The sequence below is a fragment of the Dermacentor andersoni genome, chromosome 1, assembly GCF_023375885.2.
Source record: "Dermacentor andersoni chromosome 1, qqDerAnde1_hic_scaffold, whole genome shotgun sequence".
NCBI classification, from domain to species: Eukaryota; Metazoa; Arthropoda; class Arachnida; order Ixodida; family Ixodidae; genus Dermacentor; species Dermacentor andersoni.
The window spans coordinates 47,325,895-47,344,263 of record NC_092814.1 but is presented as its reverse complement, the minus strand read 5'-3'; the positions used below and the strand labels follow the sequence as shown (position 1 = coordinate 47,344,263).

The following is an 18,369-nucleotide window of genomic DNA, read 5'->3' as shown; positions in this document are numbered from 1 at the left end:
GTCACATTTAAGCGCGATTTAAGCCCAAAGTTGTCTAAATTATTCTGTATATCTATAGCCACCACTAAGACGTTTATTAACGCCCAGTTGTAGGCCTGAGGATGCAAATTGTTTCCGTTCTTTTTTCTTCATATTCTTAGTAGTAGTAGTAGTAGTAGTAGTAGTAGTAGTAGTAGTAGTAGTAGTAGTAGTAGTAGTAGTAGTAGTAGTAAGAGGAGGAGGAATTATTTCATCGTTCATTAAGGTACTCGAGCGGCGGTACCATAGCGTCAATGAAAGCGTTGTTCAACGGATAAATAATCGCATATCAAACAGCGGGCAGAGAAAGGCTATTCTATTTCTACGCAGAGCAGGTAGGTATAGTGACGTTCGTTGTCTCACAGCCGGCGCGCGCGAATTTCCCAGCGTTACTCCTGCACACATGGTCACGCGGCAAACGTGACGCGTTCTCGTTTTCTCGGGTTCCGCAGAAGAAGTCGAGCCGGCCAGTCAGAAGGTGGACGCGAGCCTGGCGGCGCTCACGCGCATGGCGCACAACCCCGAGTGCCTCGACAGCATCCTGTCCGGCCTTCAGCGTCACCTGGGGGCCATCATCGAGCTGACGCTGCTCGTGGACGGCGACCGGCTCCAGCGCCCACTCGCGGCCCTCTTTAACCGCATCCTGCTGGTGAGTGAGGAACGTGGCTGCCTCCTCCAGGGTGTCTTGTCGCGCCCCACGAGTGGTCACGTATATCGGGAGGTACAATGACTCTCTTACGGGCTGTGTACCACGGGACTAGTAAAGAGAGCGGACTGGAACCGACCAAGACGCGTTTGCGCAACCATAAGCATAGCAACTTTACGGGCGGCTGGCAGCGCAGGCGCTTAGCACCCAGCGTGCTGCGCGGAAAAACGCACGCGCCCTTCGAAAACGCGTGGCAACGGGTGCTCTGCGGAGAACCCGCTGCGAAAACACGCACTCGAATACATGGAATGGCGGCGATTCGATGAACAAACCAATGAACTGAATGCATTGAATGTATATCAGCTGCATTATCAGGTTCACGTGTCTATAAACACCACGGTAGACAGCTTGCAACTCGTTGCAATTTTTGCAAACGACGACAACGGCGCAGAATTTTTGACCCCTATACACAGCAACCGCCTGCTGCGGAGCTCGTGCCTCGCACAGTGCACTGTGGAACATTGCGCCAGCCTTTCTTTTTTTTTTTACCTCCTTTTGAACATGTTCACTGAACACGAAGTTAACACTCTTATTTTGAACATAAGGCTAGCGCGGAGACAATTCTGAGAGAGCTGGCGGTAGCTGTGTTTTGTGTGAGTGGGCAGGAGCGGATCCCTTGTCTCTCTTGGCCACCATATCTATTCTCTTTAATTGCCCCTGCAAAGGCCAAGGCAGCTAGCCTGACACGACGGCTTTTAGCTCCCGAGCAGCCACGTATAGCGGAAGTAGATCGTCCGAGCGGCAGCCGGTCCGCGGCGTTGTTGGTAGATGGCATGACCGCCGCCCCGGAATGGACAAATTGCTAGTGACACCATGGCTGTGCTGCGCAGGCTGCCGTTGCAGCGAGATGAAAATGGTCTTATGATCGATACTTCGTGCGTCTTTCGTGGGGAGCTTCGCTTGCTGCCTCGAGCGACACGCGGCGTCAAAAAATCGTATCGGGCCCGTCTGCACACTCAGGTGAATCAATAAATTTAGGATGACTGCTCGACTGTAAAAGCCCCGTCTCTTCGAGGTCGCATGGACGTAGTGATCCGTTAACGCTGCTTTGTGCATCTCCATTTTAGCTGGGTAATTACAAACTCTAACGGATAGTGGAGGTATACTCAGGCTGTAGGCATAGGCGCCGACTACGGGGGGGGCTCCGGGGCCCGAGTCCCCTCCGGAGTTTAGCAGGGGTAGGGGGGGGGGGTTAGCCCCCCCCCCCCCCCCTCGGCGATGCTGAAGCCTAACCCCCCTCCCCCCCCCAACCTAACATGTCATTGCCAGAGTATTGTCACCCAAATTTTTTTAGGTTTCTTTTGACTTGCCTCCTCCTTTTCACTTAAAATTTTCTTGTGGCTAATAGCTTACTGCATCATTGTTGGCGCGGACGTGCACGCCTTTTGATTCATACTTTGCTTTATTTCTGCAAATACTGACAATAGGAAAACAAGCGCATTAGAAGTACCAGCGGCGGCTGCCTCATCTGTATTTTCTCCCTTCAACATTGTTTTAAATTTCCACTGTAAACATCATGCACATATACAATATATTTAAATATATACACAGGACAACGTTTATTATATTTTTAAACAAAAGCAGGTAACCAATTAACAATTATTTCTGAAGGTACGTATCGCTTATGCCTGGAGAATGAATATGTTGCTGTATGTTCACCTCGCTTCAAAATGCTTTGCGTGCTTTTTTGACCCTGAAAAATACCTGTAGACGTTAGTGACCCCTTCGGCAGAGTCCTTTATCAACGGCGTGGGAAATGCACGTAAAGTATATGCGTCTGAGTATCGCTCCTCTTTTCAGTAAACAAAGCTAATGACCATGTAAAAAACATTTATAATAATTTATTAGGGATGGAAACATTGTCACTTGCATGCAGAGATCATAAATATATACAGAGTCTCACAATTAACTATCGTGCAGCAAGATTTAAAAAAAAAAGCAAGGCGTTACTCGAACAAAACCTAGTGCATATTGTTTCCAGTACAGTGGAGTAGCCGCCAGTAATTTTTTCGTCGCTGAGCTTTTATTAGGTAATTGTAGTTAATTATCGAATTCGAGACGTACTATCATAATTATCAAATCGTCAATGAGGCATTTGTAGGCACAGTCAAGGGACATCGAACTGCGGGATCTTCGGCGACGTACTAAAGCGTACTAATTTTTTTCGACTGATAAATAAACCCTGCGAAATATGGCGAATACCACATGACTGCGCTCCCACACGCAACATAAAGCAGAGCCCTTTAACAGGCTCTGAGTTAGCCGGACCGAAATGAAGGAAATAAAGAAAAAATCACCGCCCAATTAAGCACTCCGTACCGATGGTTAACCAGCGAAGGTGAAACGTGCGGCCCTGGTGTTTATCACTGGGTTAATTCCGACGGTTCATTAAACGACAGCTTGGTAGGCTGCCAGATCCTCGTTACGCAGTTGTTGCTCGCGCTCGGCTGCACGAGCCTGTTTCTGTGCCTGGGTTGCGGCATTGGGACGGCGTAGACGAGCTCGTTCTTGGTTCTGCTCGCGGCGTTGATGATCGAAAGCTGCCTGCTCCTCAGGAGTACGTATGACGCGTGGCCTACTCATTTCGGAGCCGGAGAGAAACTGTTGCGCGCCTCTCTTTCGCTTATTTTTTTTTTTTCGTGTATTCGCATGGGGTTGCGCCGGAAAAGTTTTCGGCGTACAGGCGACAGACGGACGGACGGACGAATCGGTTAGCCATGTACAGCTTCGCTGTAAAACATCGCGATCGAGCTAGTGCCTTATCTGCTACGCCTTGGCTTAAGTAACACGTCGCGTTTGGTGTTAGTTGGAAACAAGGTGTGATAGCTTTTTTCTTAGTGTAGATAAAGTGCACGGATTGTATTGTTTTTTTTTGCCACAAAACCTATCACAACAAAAGCGAATTGACAATGTCAGTGCAAATTTTTAAAGGTGCGTTTTGTTTTGTCCCAGTCGCCATGTCTTTTTCTAATGAGCACAAGGTAAAAAAAAGAGGAAGGCCCAAATATATATCAGTCACGAAAGTGTGGCGGTAGACCAAACGCGTCAACTATAATCAGAAATGATCAAAGCCTGAGACAAATCGGCAGCTTCAAGAAACTGCAGCTAAGGACTCCATCTTTGACTCCTAGTCTGCGAAGGAGACCTATTCGAACATGTCCTCTAGGCAGCAGCTGGTGTTCAACGGCGCTTACGAATTCATAGATAATAAGCGCACACTGCAGTCTTATGAATATTTTTTTTTTGTTTTTTGTTCATGCGTCCCGATTGCCAATTCCGCTCATTTATCTATAGAAGTGGTTACTTACTTTCTTGAGCGCATCGATTTTGCCTTTTCTCAACACGTGGGTCTGTTCCCGGTCAGTTTATTTCCCTTTTATTTTATGCCGTGAACCTGTTTTTGCAGCACGTATGCACTCTTATGAAAACTAAAAACTTCACTTTAATTTGGCTTTGGTCCAAAGCGAGTTTCTGGCGCGAAATATAGCTGCGCGCTCACTATGTCGATACGGTGCAAGGAAAGCCGAGATTTTGAAATATGCTAGGCCTTGCTTGCTTTTTTGCTTTTTATTGCTTTTCGCGTTTCGTCCGTGGTCAGAGTGGCGCTTCGGCCGCGTTATCAATGGGCTTTTGTCATCAATGTGATCAGTCGGCCTTGAGAGACGGATAATAAGTCTGATGTAGAGAGGATGGAATATCTCCAAAGCCGAGAAACCTGCTGTCGGTGCTTCTTCCGTAACATTATCAAGGTGATGCGCTGTTTCTTCGGGTTTGCAACAGACAATGCAGTTGCTTCCAATCAGCCTATTTGAGGGCGCTGCTTTATAATGCGGGTGGGAGCGCAGTCAAGGGGTATTTTTCATATTTCGTTAGGTTTGTTTGCCAGTCGGAAAAGCATTGCACGCAATTAGTACGTCGCTGAAAACACAGCACTTAGATGTCATTTGGAGGTGCCTGGGCGTGCCTAAAAATGCCTCATTGACACTTTCATAACCAGGACAGTAGTTCTCGAGTTAGAAAATTTTTGCAATTACCGAATTAAATCTCAGAAACGAAAGAATTACCGGCGGCTACTCCACTGCACTGGGAACAATATGCACTAGGTTTTCTTCGAGTAATGCAACTGCTATTTTTTTAAGTCTTGGTGCATTAATTAGAGTTGGGGCACCCTGTATAATTCATTCAGTAACCGAAATGAGGCCAAGCCGCGTTCACTCGAAATCAACAGCAGTCACGCGCAGAACGCACCGTGGTTGCTCAGTGGCTATGGTGTTGGGCTGCTGAGCACGAGGTCGCGGGATCGAACTCCGGCCACGGTGGCCGCATTTCGATGGCGGCGAAATGCGAAAACACCTGTGTACTTCGATTTAGGTGCACGTTAAAGAACCCCAGGTGGAGCAAATTTCCCGAGTCCCTCACTATGACGTGCCTCATAATCAACTGGGGGTTTTGGCACGTAAAACCCCATAATTAATTTTTTTTCGTCATGCGCAGGAGCGCTTATACTCGGACTCACAGAAAAAAAAAAAAGACAGAGAGAGGCTGCAGTTTTGCCGGAAAGGCGAAGCAGTATTAGTGATAGCGAAGCATACGACAATTACACGAAGGAAGATTACGCCACCAAGAGACGCCATATTCTTAGTTGTGGGAGAGGACTGAGGCTGTGAAATAAAACTGTCTCCGACTATGAGTTCTTGTAAATTCTCGTATAGAGCGGCCACTTCAGTGATTAACTCTTCGAGGTCACACGAAGTTTTTCAAATGCAACACACACACACACACACACACACACACACGCACACGCACACGCACACACACACACACACACACACGTATATACATATACGTATATATATATTGTCACGAAAAGACAATGGAAGATGTACCCGGCGTCGGCGAGGCAGTCAGTTGCACAAGATGGCGAGCAATAATTCAAGCCGGCGTCCTCAGCTTCTACTTCTACTACAGCGCCCGTCTCTTGCCGACCGCGCGTTCCAGTCCCAACTTCTTTCTCAGCGCTGGCTCGTGAGACCTAGCGGCATTATTCCCCCGCGAAAAGAAAGGCATCGACCCGATGCTTACTAAACTAGAAAGAGGAAGTGTGGAAGTCGTATGAGGCAGGAGCGGCGCCGGAACGCGCGAAATACGGCTTGAGGCGAATAACATGCACTATCTCTGAGTGGTGCTGTCGACGTCGAGGCGCCGGGAATGACCTCATAGTTCACCTCACTAACGCAGCGTATCACTTTGTAGGCTCCAGAGTATCTACTAAGGAGCTTCTCAGACAACCCCTGGCGACGGACTGGAGTCCACACCCAGACTTGGTCACCTGGCTGGTACTCGACTTGCCGATGTCGAAGGTTGTAGCGTCGTGCGTCTGTACTCTGCTGCTTCGCGATGTGTATGCGCGCGAGTTGACGAGCTTCCTCGGCGTGTTGAGTAAGTTGCCCGGCGTCGGAAGTAAGTGATGCGTCGGTGTCGTCGGAGCATAGCGTCTAGCGTGGTCTGGACCTCGCGCCCGTAGACAAGACGGAACGGTGTGAATCGTGTGGTTTCCTGAATGGCGGTGTTGTACGCGAATGTAACGTATGGCAGGACTTGATCCCATGTTTCATGCTGGACGTCCACATACATAGACAGCATGTCAGCAATGGTTTTGTTTAGCCGCTCCGTCAGTCCGTTGGTCTGCGGATGATAGGCAGTCGCCTTGCGATGCTGCGTACAGCTCAGCTCGAATATGTCCTCTATCAGTTGGGCTGTAAAGGCAGTGCCTCTGTCGGTGATGACATGTGATGGGGCACCATGTCTGAGGACTATGTGATCGATAAAGAACTGGGAAACTTCGTAGGCCGTGGCACGTTGTACAGCTTTCGTCTCGGCGTAGCGTGTTAGATAGTCCTTGACGACTATAATCCACTTGTTTCCGCTGGATGACAAGGGAAAGGGTCCCACAAGATCCATGCCGATTTGATCAAACGGCGCGCTAGGTGGTGCGATGAGTTGGAGTAACCCCCCCGGGCTTCAAAGATGGCGATTTCCTGCGTTGACGCTCACGGCAGCTTTGCACGTAACGCTTCACCGTGGTAGAAAGTCTGGGCCAGTAGTACGTCTGGTGTACTCTTGCAACAGTGCGTGAAAATCCCAAGTGTCCAGACGTGGGCTCATCATGTCAGGCTAGGAGAATGTCATCATGAAGGGCGGCAGGTACGACCAAAAGATACTCTTTGTCGCTGGCACTCGAGTTTTTCTTGTAGAGGACACCCTTTCGCAGGCAGAAGGTCGAGAGACTGCGCGAAATGTGTCATGGGATTGTAGCATTCTTGCCTTCTAGGTGGTCGATGAGAGGGCGTATTTCGGCGTCCTCGCGCTGCCGTATGATCAAGTCAGATGCGGTGAGGGCCCCAAGGAATGCGCCGTCTTCGTCCATATCCTTATCGCAAGTTTTGACGGGAGCTCGCGACAATGTGTCGGCATCTTCGTGTTTGCGGCCCGATTTGTAAACGATGGTAACATCGAACTCCTGCAAACGGAGACTCCATCGAGCAAGTCGCCCCGATGGGTCTCGTAAGTTGGCTAACCAACACAGGAAATGGTGGTCTGTCACCACCTTGAAAGGGCGACCGTATAGATAAGGCCGAAATTTCATGATGACCCCAGAACCGCTAGACACTCTTTCTCGGAGGTGGAGTAGTTGATTTCGGCGCGTGAAAGGGTGCGACTGTCGGCGTCCTCGTCAAAGTGAGCGAGGACGGGTGATTTCTGCAGGCGTTGCCGTAACTCGGTGAAAGCTGCGTCCTGCTCATCCGTCCAAACGAAGGGTGTGTCTTCTCGCGTGAGGCGTATGAGTGGTTCGGCGATCCGGGAGAAATTAGCGATGAAGCGACGATAGTACGCACACAGACCGAGAAAGCGACGTACTGCTTTCTTGTCACGAGGAGTTGGAAAAGCAGCAACAGCAGATGTTTTGTCTGGGTCAGGCTGGACGCCGTCGGCGTTCACAACATGCCCGAGAGACTTCAGCACATCGTAACCGAGCTGACACTTTTCTGGCTTTAGTGTGACATTAGCGGAGCGGAGCGCCTCAAGTACCGCCTCTAAACGCTTCAGATGTTCTTCGAAGGTCGCCGCAAACACGACGACGTCATCTAAGTATACTAAACAGCTGTGCCACTTCAGACCCATCAGTACAGTGTCCATCATTCGCTGGAATGTGGCCGGTGCAGAACACAGGCCGAATGGAAGTACTTTAAATTCGTACAGTCCATCCGGGGTAACAAAGGCAGTTTTTTCGCGATCTCGTTCGTCAACTTCGATTTGCCAATATCCGTTCTTCAGATCTATGGATGAAAATACCTGGTTCGCCGCAGTCGATCTTACGAATCATCGATCCGCGGAAGCGGATAAACGTCTTTTGTTTTTGTGACGTTGTTCAACTTTCTATAGTCATCGCAGAGCCTAAGCGTTCCGTCTTTCTTTTTGACAAGGACCACCGGCGATGACCAAGGGCTTTGGGATGGTTTTATGACGTTATCGTCAAGCATTTCTTTCACTTGTGCATTAATCACGATGCGTTCTTTCGCCGATACGCGATAAGGCAGTTGTCATATGGGACGAGAATCGTCATACGTGATTATTCGATGTCTCGTGATGGGCGTCTGGCGTACCTTAGAAGCAGATGCGAAGCACTCCTTGAACAGAAGGAGCAACTTGCGCAGCGCTTTCTGCTTTTCCTCCGAAAGGTCTGAATTGATGTCGATATTGCTGAGTGTCTGAGCTGGGTTCTTCTTCGTCATAGCATAGGTGCCGATGTTCCTGGCTGAAATTCGTCACGAGGAGCGCAGAAAGTCCGCCTCGGAGCATAATGAGACTGCGGGCTGCACATACACCATGAGTCAGCATAAGAGAGAAATTGCCCTCTGCAACAGCTTCGCCGTCACACAGATCGTCGCATACGACCGCTACCAGGACCCTTGTGCGTGGTGGTACAGTACGTTACACTGTCGGCATAAACCCGAAGCGCGTTACGTCGGCAATTGTCGCGACTGTTCGCTGATCTCTCTGTCGGAAAAGTCACTGTGCGCTCCCGGAGGTCTGTAATGGCACCGTACTCTCGCAGAAAGTCGACGCCCAAGATGAGGTCCCGAGAACAATCGCGGAGTATAAGGCAGCTGGCTGGAAACGTGGACCCACGAATTTGTACTCTGACCGTGCACATGCCCAACGGTGTTACGATATGCCCGCCAGCAGTACGAATTTGTGTTCCTGACCAGGGCGTGATAACTTTTCTAAGTTCCATCGCTAGTTTCCCGTTCAAGATTGAGTAGTCGGCCCCCGTGTCCAATAAAGCACTAACGTGGCGGCCGTCGAGCACAACAGGTATGCCTAGCGAGAGTCTGTCGCTGAGTTCGGCTGCCGTCGACGTTGAATCGTGCTGAATAGACCGTGCTCGCGTCGATGGGAGGTCTTCGGAAGGGCGATTATCAGCGGCCTCACCCCCGAAGGTCGCTGTTCTTAGTTTTCCCGGCGAGGGCTTGGCGATCGTCTCTGCGCTGCCATTGGAGGGCTTCTAGGAGCGGGGGAAGAACGCCTGGGTGACGGCGAGCGCGACTGCCGCCGCGGGAACAGTGGCATACCCTGCTGGTTAAGGTATTCTTCAATTGCCCTAGGCCTTTCGCCATATCTGGGCCTTGGCGAATCCGCGGCAAAACCTTGCAGTCCGAGGCGGCGGTATGGGCAATCGCGGTATACGTGACCGGCTTCTCCACAATGATAGCACAGAGGCCTTCTGTCCGGGGTACGCCAGACGTCAGATTTCCTTTCGAGCGGGCGTCGACCCTCCATACGTTGGATCGGTTGCACTGATGGGAGTGGCGGGACGTATGACGCGGCGTAAGACGTGGCGGGGTCGAAATGGGTCGGAGCGGGGGCAGGGACTCGCCTCAAAACTTCCGCATACGACGGCCGCTGCAACTGTGCTGTCACAGGTGGTGCATTGCTGCTTAGAACGGGACCTTGGATCGCTTGCTGCACTTCATTCCTCACAAGCGCAGAAATGGAACCTAGCGTGGGCTGAGGCGGGCAGGTGAGCCGTTGAAGCTCATCACGCACCACAGAGCGGATAAGGTCTCGGAGAACGTCCACGTTTCCAAAGGAAATCGCGTCCGTCAGTGAAGCAGCGTTCGCGTGCCTGTCATACGGAGCTGAGCGCTGGTCCGAAGATGAAGTTGCGTTCAATTGCCTTTCATAGAGAGCTGAGCGCTGGTGTAACATTTTTTTCATCGGGGTGGCTTCGGTTAAGAATTCAGCCACGGTCTTCGGCGGGCTTCGAACAAGGCCAGCAAATAGCTGTTCCTTAACTCCGCGCATTAGATGGCGCAGCTTCTCTTCCTCGGGCATGGTTGGGTTCACCCGACGGAAGAGGCGCGTCATATCCTCGACGTACGACGTCACGCTCTCGTTCGGCAGATGAATGCAGGATTGGAGCTCCCGCTCGGCTCGTTCGCGGCGATCAGCATTGGTGTAGGTCTCCAGCAAGGCACGACGGAACTCGAGCCACGATTTGATGAGCCCTTCTCGGTTCTCGTACCAAGTGCGGGCACCGTCCTCCAAGCTGAAGTAGATGTACGTTCCTTAGCTTCGCCGCGTCGCTCCATTCGTTTATCTCGGCAACGCGCTCAAACTGGACTAACCAGTCTTCTACATCCTCGAAGATATTCCCGTGGAACACTTTCGGCACTCGGAGATTCTGCGGCAGATACTGAGATGCCGTTGTGGCCGTACCTTGCCTAATGGTCAGTAGGGACGTCGACGTTCCTTCCATACCGGTGTGTGGGGGCGTCGATGTTGTTGCGGAGATATGATCAAGCTCCGGAGGCACTCCTCGGATTCCCCTGCTTGCCCGGTGAACAGGGGTGTCCACTAGTATAGGGCTGGTACTCCTGCTACCAGGAGGGGTTTGTGGCATCGGATGACCGTACCCCGCACCTCCACCAGTTTTGTCACGAAAAGACAATGGAAGATGTACCCGGCGTCGGTGAGGCAGACAGTTGTACAAGATGGCCTGCAATAATTCAAGCCGGCGTCCTCAGCTTCTACTTCTACTACAGCGCCCGTGTCTTGCCGACCGCGCGTTTCAGTCCCAACTTCTTTCTCAGCGCTGGCTCGTGACACCTAGCGGCAATATATATATATATATATATATATATATATCTATATATATATATATATATATATATATATATATATATATATATATATTGTTACACACGAGGTGTTTAACGCAGAACCAGATGAATCTGGTTGATAGGCGCGGTTGTTGAAGAGCGGTCTCGCGGCAGCTTGGCCAACGTCGTTCTCTTCTTTCTTCTCGTTGTCTCCGCGGCAGGCGTGGTTCATGACAGCTTGTGACATATCCCCGCTGGCAGACGAAGCCCGCCGGGCGAGTCAGTCATCTCGTGGGTTGTAACGCCTCAGACGCGCGACGTGCGTCACTTCAGCCTTGGCCGAGCGTCGTCCACTGCTCGTGAGACGCGCAATGCGGTAGTTTACTTCGCTGAGCGCTCCAGAATAACGTAAGGGCCGACGTAGTGAGCGAGAAACTTCTGGCACAAGCCACGCTTCCGCAACGGCGTCCAGAGCCACACAAGGTCCCCAGGATCGAAGGAAACGTGGCGGTGACGCCCGTCATAGCGGATCTTGGACCGGTCCTGCGATGCTAGGGTGCGTAGCCTAGCGAGGCGTCGCGTTTCTTCTGCTCGACATAGGATCTCATCAATTGATTCGTTGTCATGAGCGAAGTAGGGAAATATGGTGTCGAGGGTGTAGCGCGGCGGACGAGCATACAGAAGGAAAAATGGTGAGTAACCAGTGGTCTCGTGTCTCGCGGTATTGAAGGCATAGGTAATGAAAGGCAAGATACTGTCCCAATTCTTGTGTGCTGAATCGACGTACATGGATAGCATGTTGGCAAGCGTTCTGTTTGTGCGCTCGACCAGACCATTAGTTTGTGGATGGTAGGGCGTAGAATGGCGGAAGCTACATGAACACAGACGAAGGGTTTCTTCAACCACGTCCGCGGTAAACTGTCGCCCACGATCGCTGATTACTATGCGAGGAGGTCCATGTTGGAGTATAACGTTAGCCAGCAAGAAGATAGAAACTTCTGTAGCTGTGGCCGATGGCAATGCGGCGGTCTCACAATAGCGGGTAAGGTGATCTACGCAAACGATAACCCAACGATTACCCTTGGAGGATCGCGGGAAAGGGCCCAGAAGATCTATACCAACTTGCTCAAAGGGGACGCTAGAAGGGGGAACTGGTTGAAGCAGGCCATGTGGCGCTTGTGGCGGACGCTTGTAGCGCTGGCATTGAGAGCAGCTGGCGACGTACCGTTCGATATCTTTCCGCATCTTAGGCCAGTAAAAACGTTCTTGAGCCCGGTAGAGTGTACGTGTGGAACCAAGATGACCGGAAGTTGGGTCATCGTGCATGGCGTGTAATACTTGGTGGCGAAGGTTCTTGGGGACAACTAAAAGGTAGCGTGCACCGGTGGTCGAGTAGCTCTTCTTATACAGCGCGCCACCATCACGTAGGCGAAAGCGACTGCCTGCAGGTGACTCCTGTGCTGCCGCGAAGAGCGGTTGTAAGCTCTCGTCCTTGTGCTGCTCGGATATGACGGTACCCATATCCGGAAATTCCGGGGCCACAAAAGCGATGTATTCATCAAAATTGTCCGCATCACATTCAGTTGTTTGAAGTGGCATCCGAGAGAGACAATCAGCGTCAGCATGTCGTCGGCCACTTTTGTAGCAAATAACGAAATCGTATTCCTGTAGACGGAGGGCCCAGCGCGCTAGTCGTCCTGAGGGATCCCGCAGATTCACAAGCCAGCATAGCGAATGATGATCTGTTATCACAGTAAAGGGGTGCCCATAGAGATACGAACGAAACCGTTGCACGGCGAAGATGACCGCCAGACACTCTTGTTCGGTGACTGTGTAGTTGCGCTCGGAACGGCTCAAGGACCGGCTAGCGTAAGAGATCACGTGCTCACTGTCGTCAACACGCTGAACTAGCACAGCACCGATGCCTACGCCGCTGGCATCGGTGTGAATTTCAGTTGGTGATGAAGGATCAAAGTGCCGAAGAATTGGTTGGGATGTCAACAGGAACTTGAGCTGGCGAAACGATGAGTCGCAATCTGCAGTCCACTCAAAGGGAACGCCTTTTTGGAGAAGGCGTGTAAGGGGATGAGCCATGTCAGCAAACCGGGGAATGAATCGGCGAAAATAGGAGCACAAGCCCAAGAAACTTCTTAACTGCTTGACAGAGTTGGGTACTCTAAATGCTTCTACGGTCGCAGTCTTTTGTGGATCTGGTCGGATGCCTTCTTTAGCGACGAGATGGCCTAGCACAAGAGTTTGTCGTTCCCCAAAACGGCATTTTTTTTAATTGAGTACAAGGCCCGCTTTCTCCAAGCAGTTCAAGACCAAATCCAAACGTTTGTTGTGCTCATTAAACGTTCGCCCGAAGATCACAACGTCGTCTAAGTAGCACATGCAAACTTCCCATTTTAAGCCGCGTAATATCGTGTCCATGAACCTTTCGAACGTTGCAGGTGCGTTACACAACCCGAAAGGCATCACGTTAAACTCGAATAGTCCGTCGGGTGTTACAAATGCTGTCTTTTCTCTGTCGTCCTTGTGTATAGGAATTTGCCAGTAACCTGACCGTAAATCGATTGAGGAAAAGTAAGATGCCGCAAAGAGACAGTCGATGGCGTCGTCAATTCGTGGGAGCGGATATACATCTTTCTTAGTGACGGCGTTTAGGCGACGGTAATCAACACAGAACCGCCACGTACCGTCTTTCTTCTTCACCAATATCACGGGTGCTGCCCAAGGACTAGATGATTCTCGAATGACGCCTTTGCATAGCATTTCTTGGACCTGATCACTGATTATCTTGCGTTCTGACGGAGATACACGATAGGGTTTTTGTCGGATTGGCTGGGCGGCTCCTGTGTTGATGCGGTGACGAGTTCTGGACGCAGGAATTGATGGCGGGCCATCGTGCTGCGCAAAGTCGAATACCGAGGTATGTTTCGTAAGCAGGGCCATCAAAACTCGACGCTCGTGATCGCTGAGTGACTTGTCAATCATGGAAAGTATCTTCGAGCTCCCGGGGCTCGAGACACTGGTTGCTCCTCCATCGGGGAGCTCTGTAAGTACTGCCACCGATACGGGCGAGTCTTCCTGAAACGTGGCAATCTTTAGGCCTTGAGGTAGCACTGCCGCTTCAGTGGAACAGTTTAGCGCCCACAGCCCCGCGCATCCATTGGTCACTGAGACTACGCAGTGCGGAACTAACACGTTTTTCTTGAGGCAGTTCCGATGTACAGGTTCCACTGCAGCGTCGAACGAGATAGGAGCCGGAGATGAACAGGCGACGGCAACACGCATCGCGGATAAGGCGGGCACAACTGTATCCTCAGACACGCACAGCACACTCTCCGGGCAAGCTTCACCTTCAAAGAGCACAGGTGAAACACTGGTGTCGACACTGAGTTCTCCCGTCCGGCAGTCAACATTCGCACCACACAATTGCAAAAAGTCAATCCCCAGAATCACGTCATGCGAGGAGCGAGGAAGAACAGTAAACTCTGCATTAAAAACTTTCCCACCCAATGACACATCCACGTTACACACACCAACCGGGTATAATGATTCACCACTGACTCCACGGAAACTTGTGCACTGGTCCCAACGAAACATAACCTTGCGTCCCAGAAGGCCTTTAAACCCCACACTCATGACCGAGACAGTTGCTCCCGTGTCGACTAAAGCCATTGTAGAGACCCCATCAATCAGTACATGAACCTTATTCTTTAGCATGAAAATAGTTGGAGGCAGTTGAGTCGGCAGCACACATTTTCCAGCGACCTCACCTCCATCGGCCGCGCTGGCTAGTTTCCCGGCGGGGGCGACACGAAACGGCGCCGAGGCGATGGTGACGTGAATCGCGGCCGAGGGGATGGTGATCGGGAGGCTCGGAAGGCTGGTGGTGGCGTCAGAGTACGGTCGGAGGCAGGGGAGCGGTAGCGGTTCCGGGTTCTTTCTTCTCCAAGGTAGGTCTCCTGGGCGCTGCATCGGTCCTCTAGAAAGTGGCTTCCTGAAGTGGAGTCTCCTGGCCACTGAGTGCGCAGTGTACGACCGCTAGACCGCATAGTCGGCGCTGACGATCCGTAGTTCGATGCTCGGCGTCGGCTACAGTACCTAGCTATATGGCCAGGCATGCCGCAGCAGTAACACACTGGCGAAGGGCGAACTTCAGAATGCGGGTTGAAGTATTCTGCCGAAGACATCGGTTGAGGGTAACGAGGCTCTTCCCCTTGAAAGTCGTAGGTAGCGACGAGTCTTCGTGGACGAAAGTTGCGTGGGCGTGGATCAAAACGTTGAGGGGGCGAATCATTGCGTGGTGGTTCGGTCGCAATGTAATGCGGTTCGTCTCTGGAGCCGTTAAGATCCGCGACGTTCACCGAGTGGTTCCAAGTAGCCGAAGGGGGTTCCCAAAGAGTGTCTCGGAAAACGGAGGAGCTGTAACGTGGCGCCGCATAACGTGCCTGTTCGTCATGTCGCTGTAGCTCCTCGCGGACTATCTGGCGGATGGCGGACGATAGGTCTGGGAGCGGAGGACTCGTGTCAACACTTGCTACAGTTGTTACATTGGCCAGCCGTCCAAACTTTGGTGTAATTCGGCGAGTCTTCAGCGCCTCGAACGTACGGCAGTCCCGTGTCAGTTCTGATACAGTGTGCAAGTTCTCTTTACCAATGAGGAAGTTGTACACGTCTTCCGCTATTCCTTTTACCACGTGTCCCACTTTATCTTCCTCTGTCATGCGAGGGTTCACGGTTCGGCACAGCTTCAAAATTTCTTCGATATAGGTAGTGCAAGTCTCGCCGGGTACCTGAGCTCTCTGGGCTAATGTGAGTTCCGCATGTTTCCTCTTTGCGTCCGAGTCACCGAAACACTTTTTGATCTCCTCAACGAAGCGTGTCCATGTAGTTAGCATGTCCGCGTGGTTGTCATACCATACCAGCGCCGTGCCGGCCAAGAAGAAAACAACGTTCCTAAGCTGACTGGCAGCATTCCAGTTATTGTATTGGCTTACCCTTTCGTAATGGGTTAGCCACTCATCCACATCTTCCTCTGCCTTCGCCGAGAACATGCGTGGCTCTCGGTAGTGCTGAATAGGGACTGGGCTTGCCGAGGCACTGCTGGTGAGGGTATTTTGCTCTGTAGCCATGATTGAGCGCGACGGCGAAAGTCCGGCGAGGCGACGGCTTCGGCGTAGCTCTAGTGCTGGTGGTTCCGTTGTAAGTCGTGGGAGTTACCCCGCACAGCTCCACCAAATGTTACACACGAGGTGTTTAACGCAGAACCAGATGAATCTGGTTGATAGGCGCGGTTGTTGAAGAGCGGTCTCGCGGCAGCTTGGCCAACGTCGTTCTCTTCTTTCTTCTCGTTGTCTCTGCGGCAGGCGTGGTTCATGACAGCTTGTGACAATATATATGTGTGTGTATATGTATGTGGAGGTCGGAAATCTGGTCGGGACCACAGCCCCTTCCCACCCCCCTGAAAAATGAAAACTTTCCAGGTGCCTGCCATTGTTTTTTTTTAACGTGTTAAAATTATATAGGTGAAAACTCAGCTTTCGAAGTTGTGCCCTCATTTGGAACGTGGAGGAACGCATATCTTGGGGTCAATGAACTCATAGGCAGGGGTGGGCCGACGCTGATACTAGTGCACGATTTGTCCTCCCCCGTAAAGATTTTAATACCATAGCGTTATACAGATCAAAAGTTGGTACTCGGCGTAGCAAGTGGCGGGAGAGAGCGACGGAGCGGGGAAGGAAGAGCAACGAAAGTAAGGCCCGTGATGAGAAGAGGGGTTATGGTGGCGCGTTAAAAGAAACAGAAGAATCTCTGTTTTTACGTACCAAACTCACGATCTGATTATGAGGCCTGCCGTAGTAGGGGACGCCTGGTTAATTTTGACCACCTGGGGTTCTGTAACGTGCACTCAATGCATGGTACGCGGGCGTTTTTACATTTCGCCCCCGTCGAAGGGCGGCCGCCGCGGTCAGAATTCGATCCCACGATCTCGTACTGAGCAGCGCAACGCTATAGCCGCTAAGCCAGCGCAGCGCGTATGGTTGCGCGTTCATACGACAGGTGAGGTGCACGGAACTGCTAAATGCTCACCATCACATTTGCGTTGTATTATGGTGGCGGAAATAAAGCGATAGCTGTAGTTCGTGTACATATAGGCAAGTGGGCATGGTTAGCTATAGATGTGCTCATTGCGAATAAGTTCCTTAGCGATAGCTGAATAGTACGTTATACCGCTTCTTTCTGCCACAACTCCCTCACTTTATTAACAATGTGGAATTGGAGACAAAACGTTAATTTACTGATCAATCTTCTTACTGGCAAGGGACATAAGAGAGAAAGAAAAGATTAATGATACGAAATGCACAGAGGTCGACCTGAGGTACATATTCCTCTTGCCTGCTACTCTGCACTGGGGGAAGTGGGGAAGAAACAGGGGGAGAAACAGGAGCACAATGGGTGACCATGGCGACAGATAGAAGATGCAAAACATATTGTCGCAACGTCAAAAACATAGGTCGTAGAGCACTATTCAGGAGGCACAGCAGCAGGTTGCCTTTTTTAATACAAAGCGCAACAGCGACTTCTTCTTCACTGCGCCTTGACAAAAACGCTCATGCATACTGGCGCTGTCCTCTTCATCGGAGTACTGGCGCAGCATTTGCATCCCTCCGAAGGAAGCATCGTCCCGATGCGCAATTGAAGCGGGACAACGGTACAATGGGACATAGTACAACAGGAAAGAGTCACACACACACACACAGAGAGAAAAAAACAAAACAAAAGAGCTAAAGTTATTCGACAGGTACGGCTTTATCCGTACCACATGCACCACTTCGGGTAAGTTCTAGCGGCGACTGGAGCTATTGCCACTGTCAGGAACGACCTCGTAATTCACGTCGCCCAGGCGGCGGATCACTCTGTGTGGCCCAAATTACCGTCTAGGAGTTTTTCGGAGTGTCCACGACGGCGTATGGGTATCGAGACCCGTTCTTTGTCGCCGGGAGGGTAGAAAACGGACCTGTGTCGAAGATCGGGCCGTTTTGCATCTTGGTCTTGCTGAATGCAGATACGTACGCGGGCAAGCTGTCTGGCTTCTTCGGAGCGCTGAGTAAATTCGCAACGTCAGTAGGTAGGTCGTCATACTCGTGCGGCAACATGGCATCCAGCTTTGCCGTGGCTTCGCGACCGTGGACCAAGCGAAATAGTGCCATTTCAGTAGTTTCTTGTCGAGTGGTGTTTTAGGCGAATGTTACGTGAGGCAAAATCTGATCCCAGTTCTTATGTTCTACGTCGACATACATTCATAGCATGTCTGCGAGGGTCTTATTAAGACGCTCGATTAGTCCGTTCGTCTAGGGATGATATGCAGTTTTTTTTCCGATGGCCTGTACCACTGAGCCTCAGAACCGAGTCAAGGAGTTCGGCAGTGAAGGCAGTTCCCCTGTCTGTGATGACTACTTCTGGGGCGCCGTG

General features: G+C 51.2%; 1 protein-coding gene across 1 annotated transcript in view; it reads left to right on the top strand.

The window, feature by feature from the left end:
• Positions 1 to 18,369, top strand: part of LOC129387973 (uncharacterized) — a 176,720-nt gene that overhangs the window by 106,522 nt on the left and 51,829 nt on the right. The window contains exon 4 of the mRNA XM_055077865.2: positions 471 to 667. Coding sequence (XP_054933840.1) covers positions 471 to 667 — 197 coding nt within the window. The remainder of the gene's footprint in view (positions 1 to 470; positions 668 to 18,369) is intronic.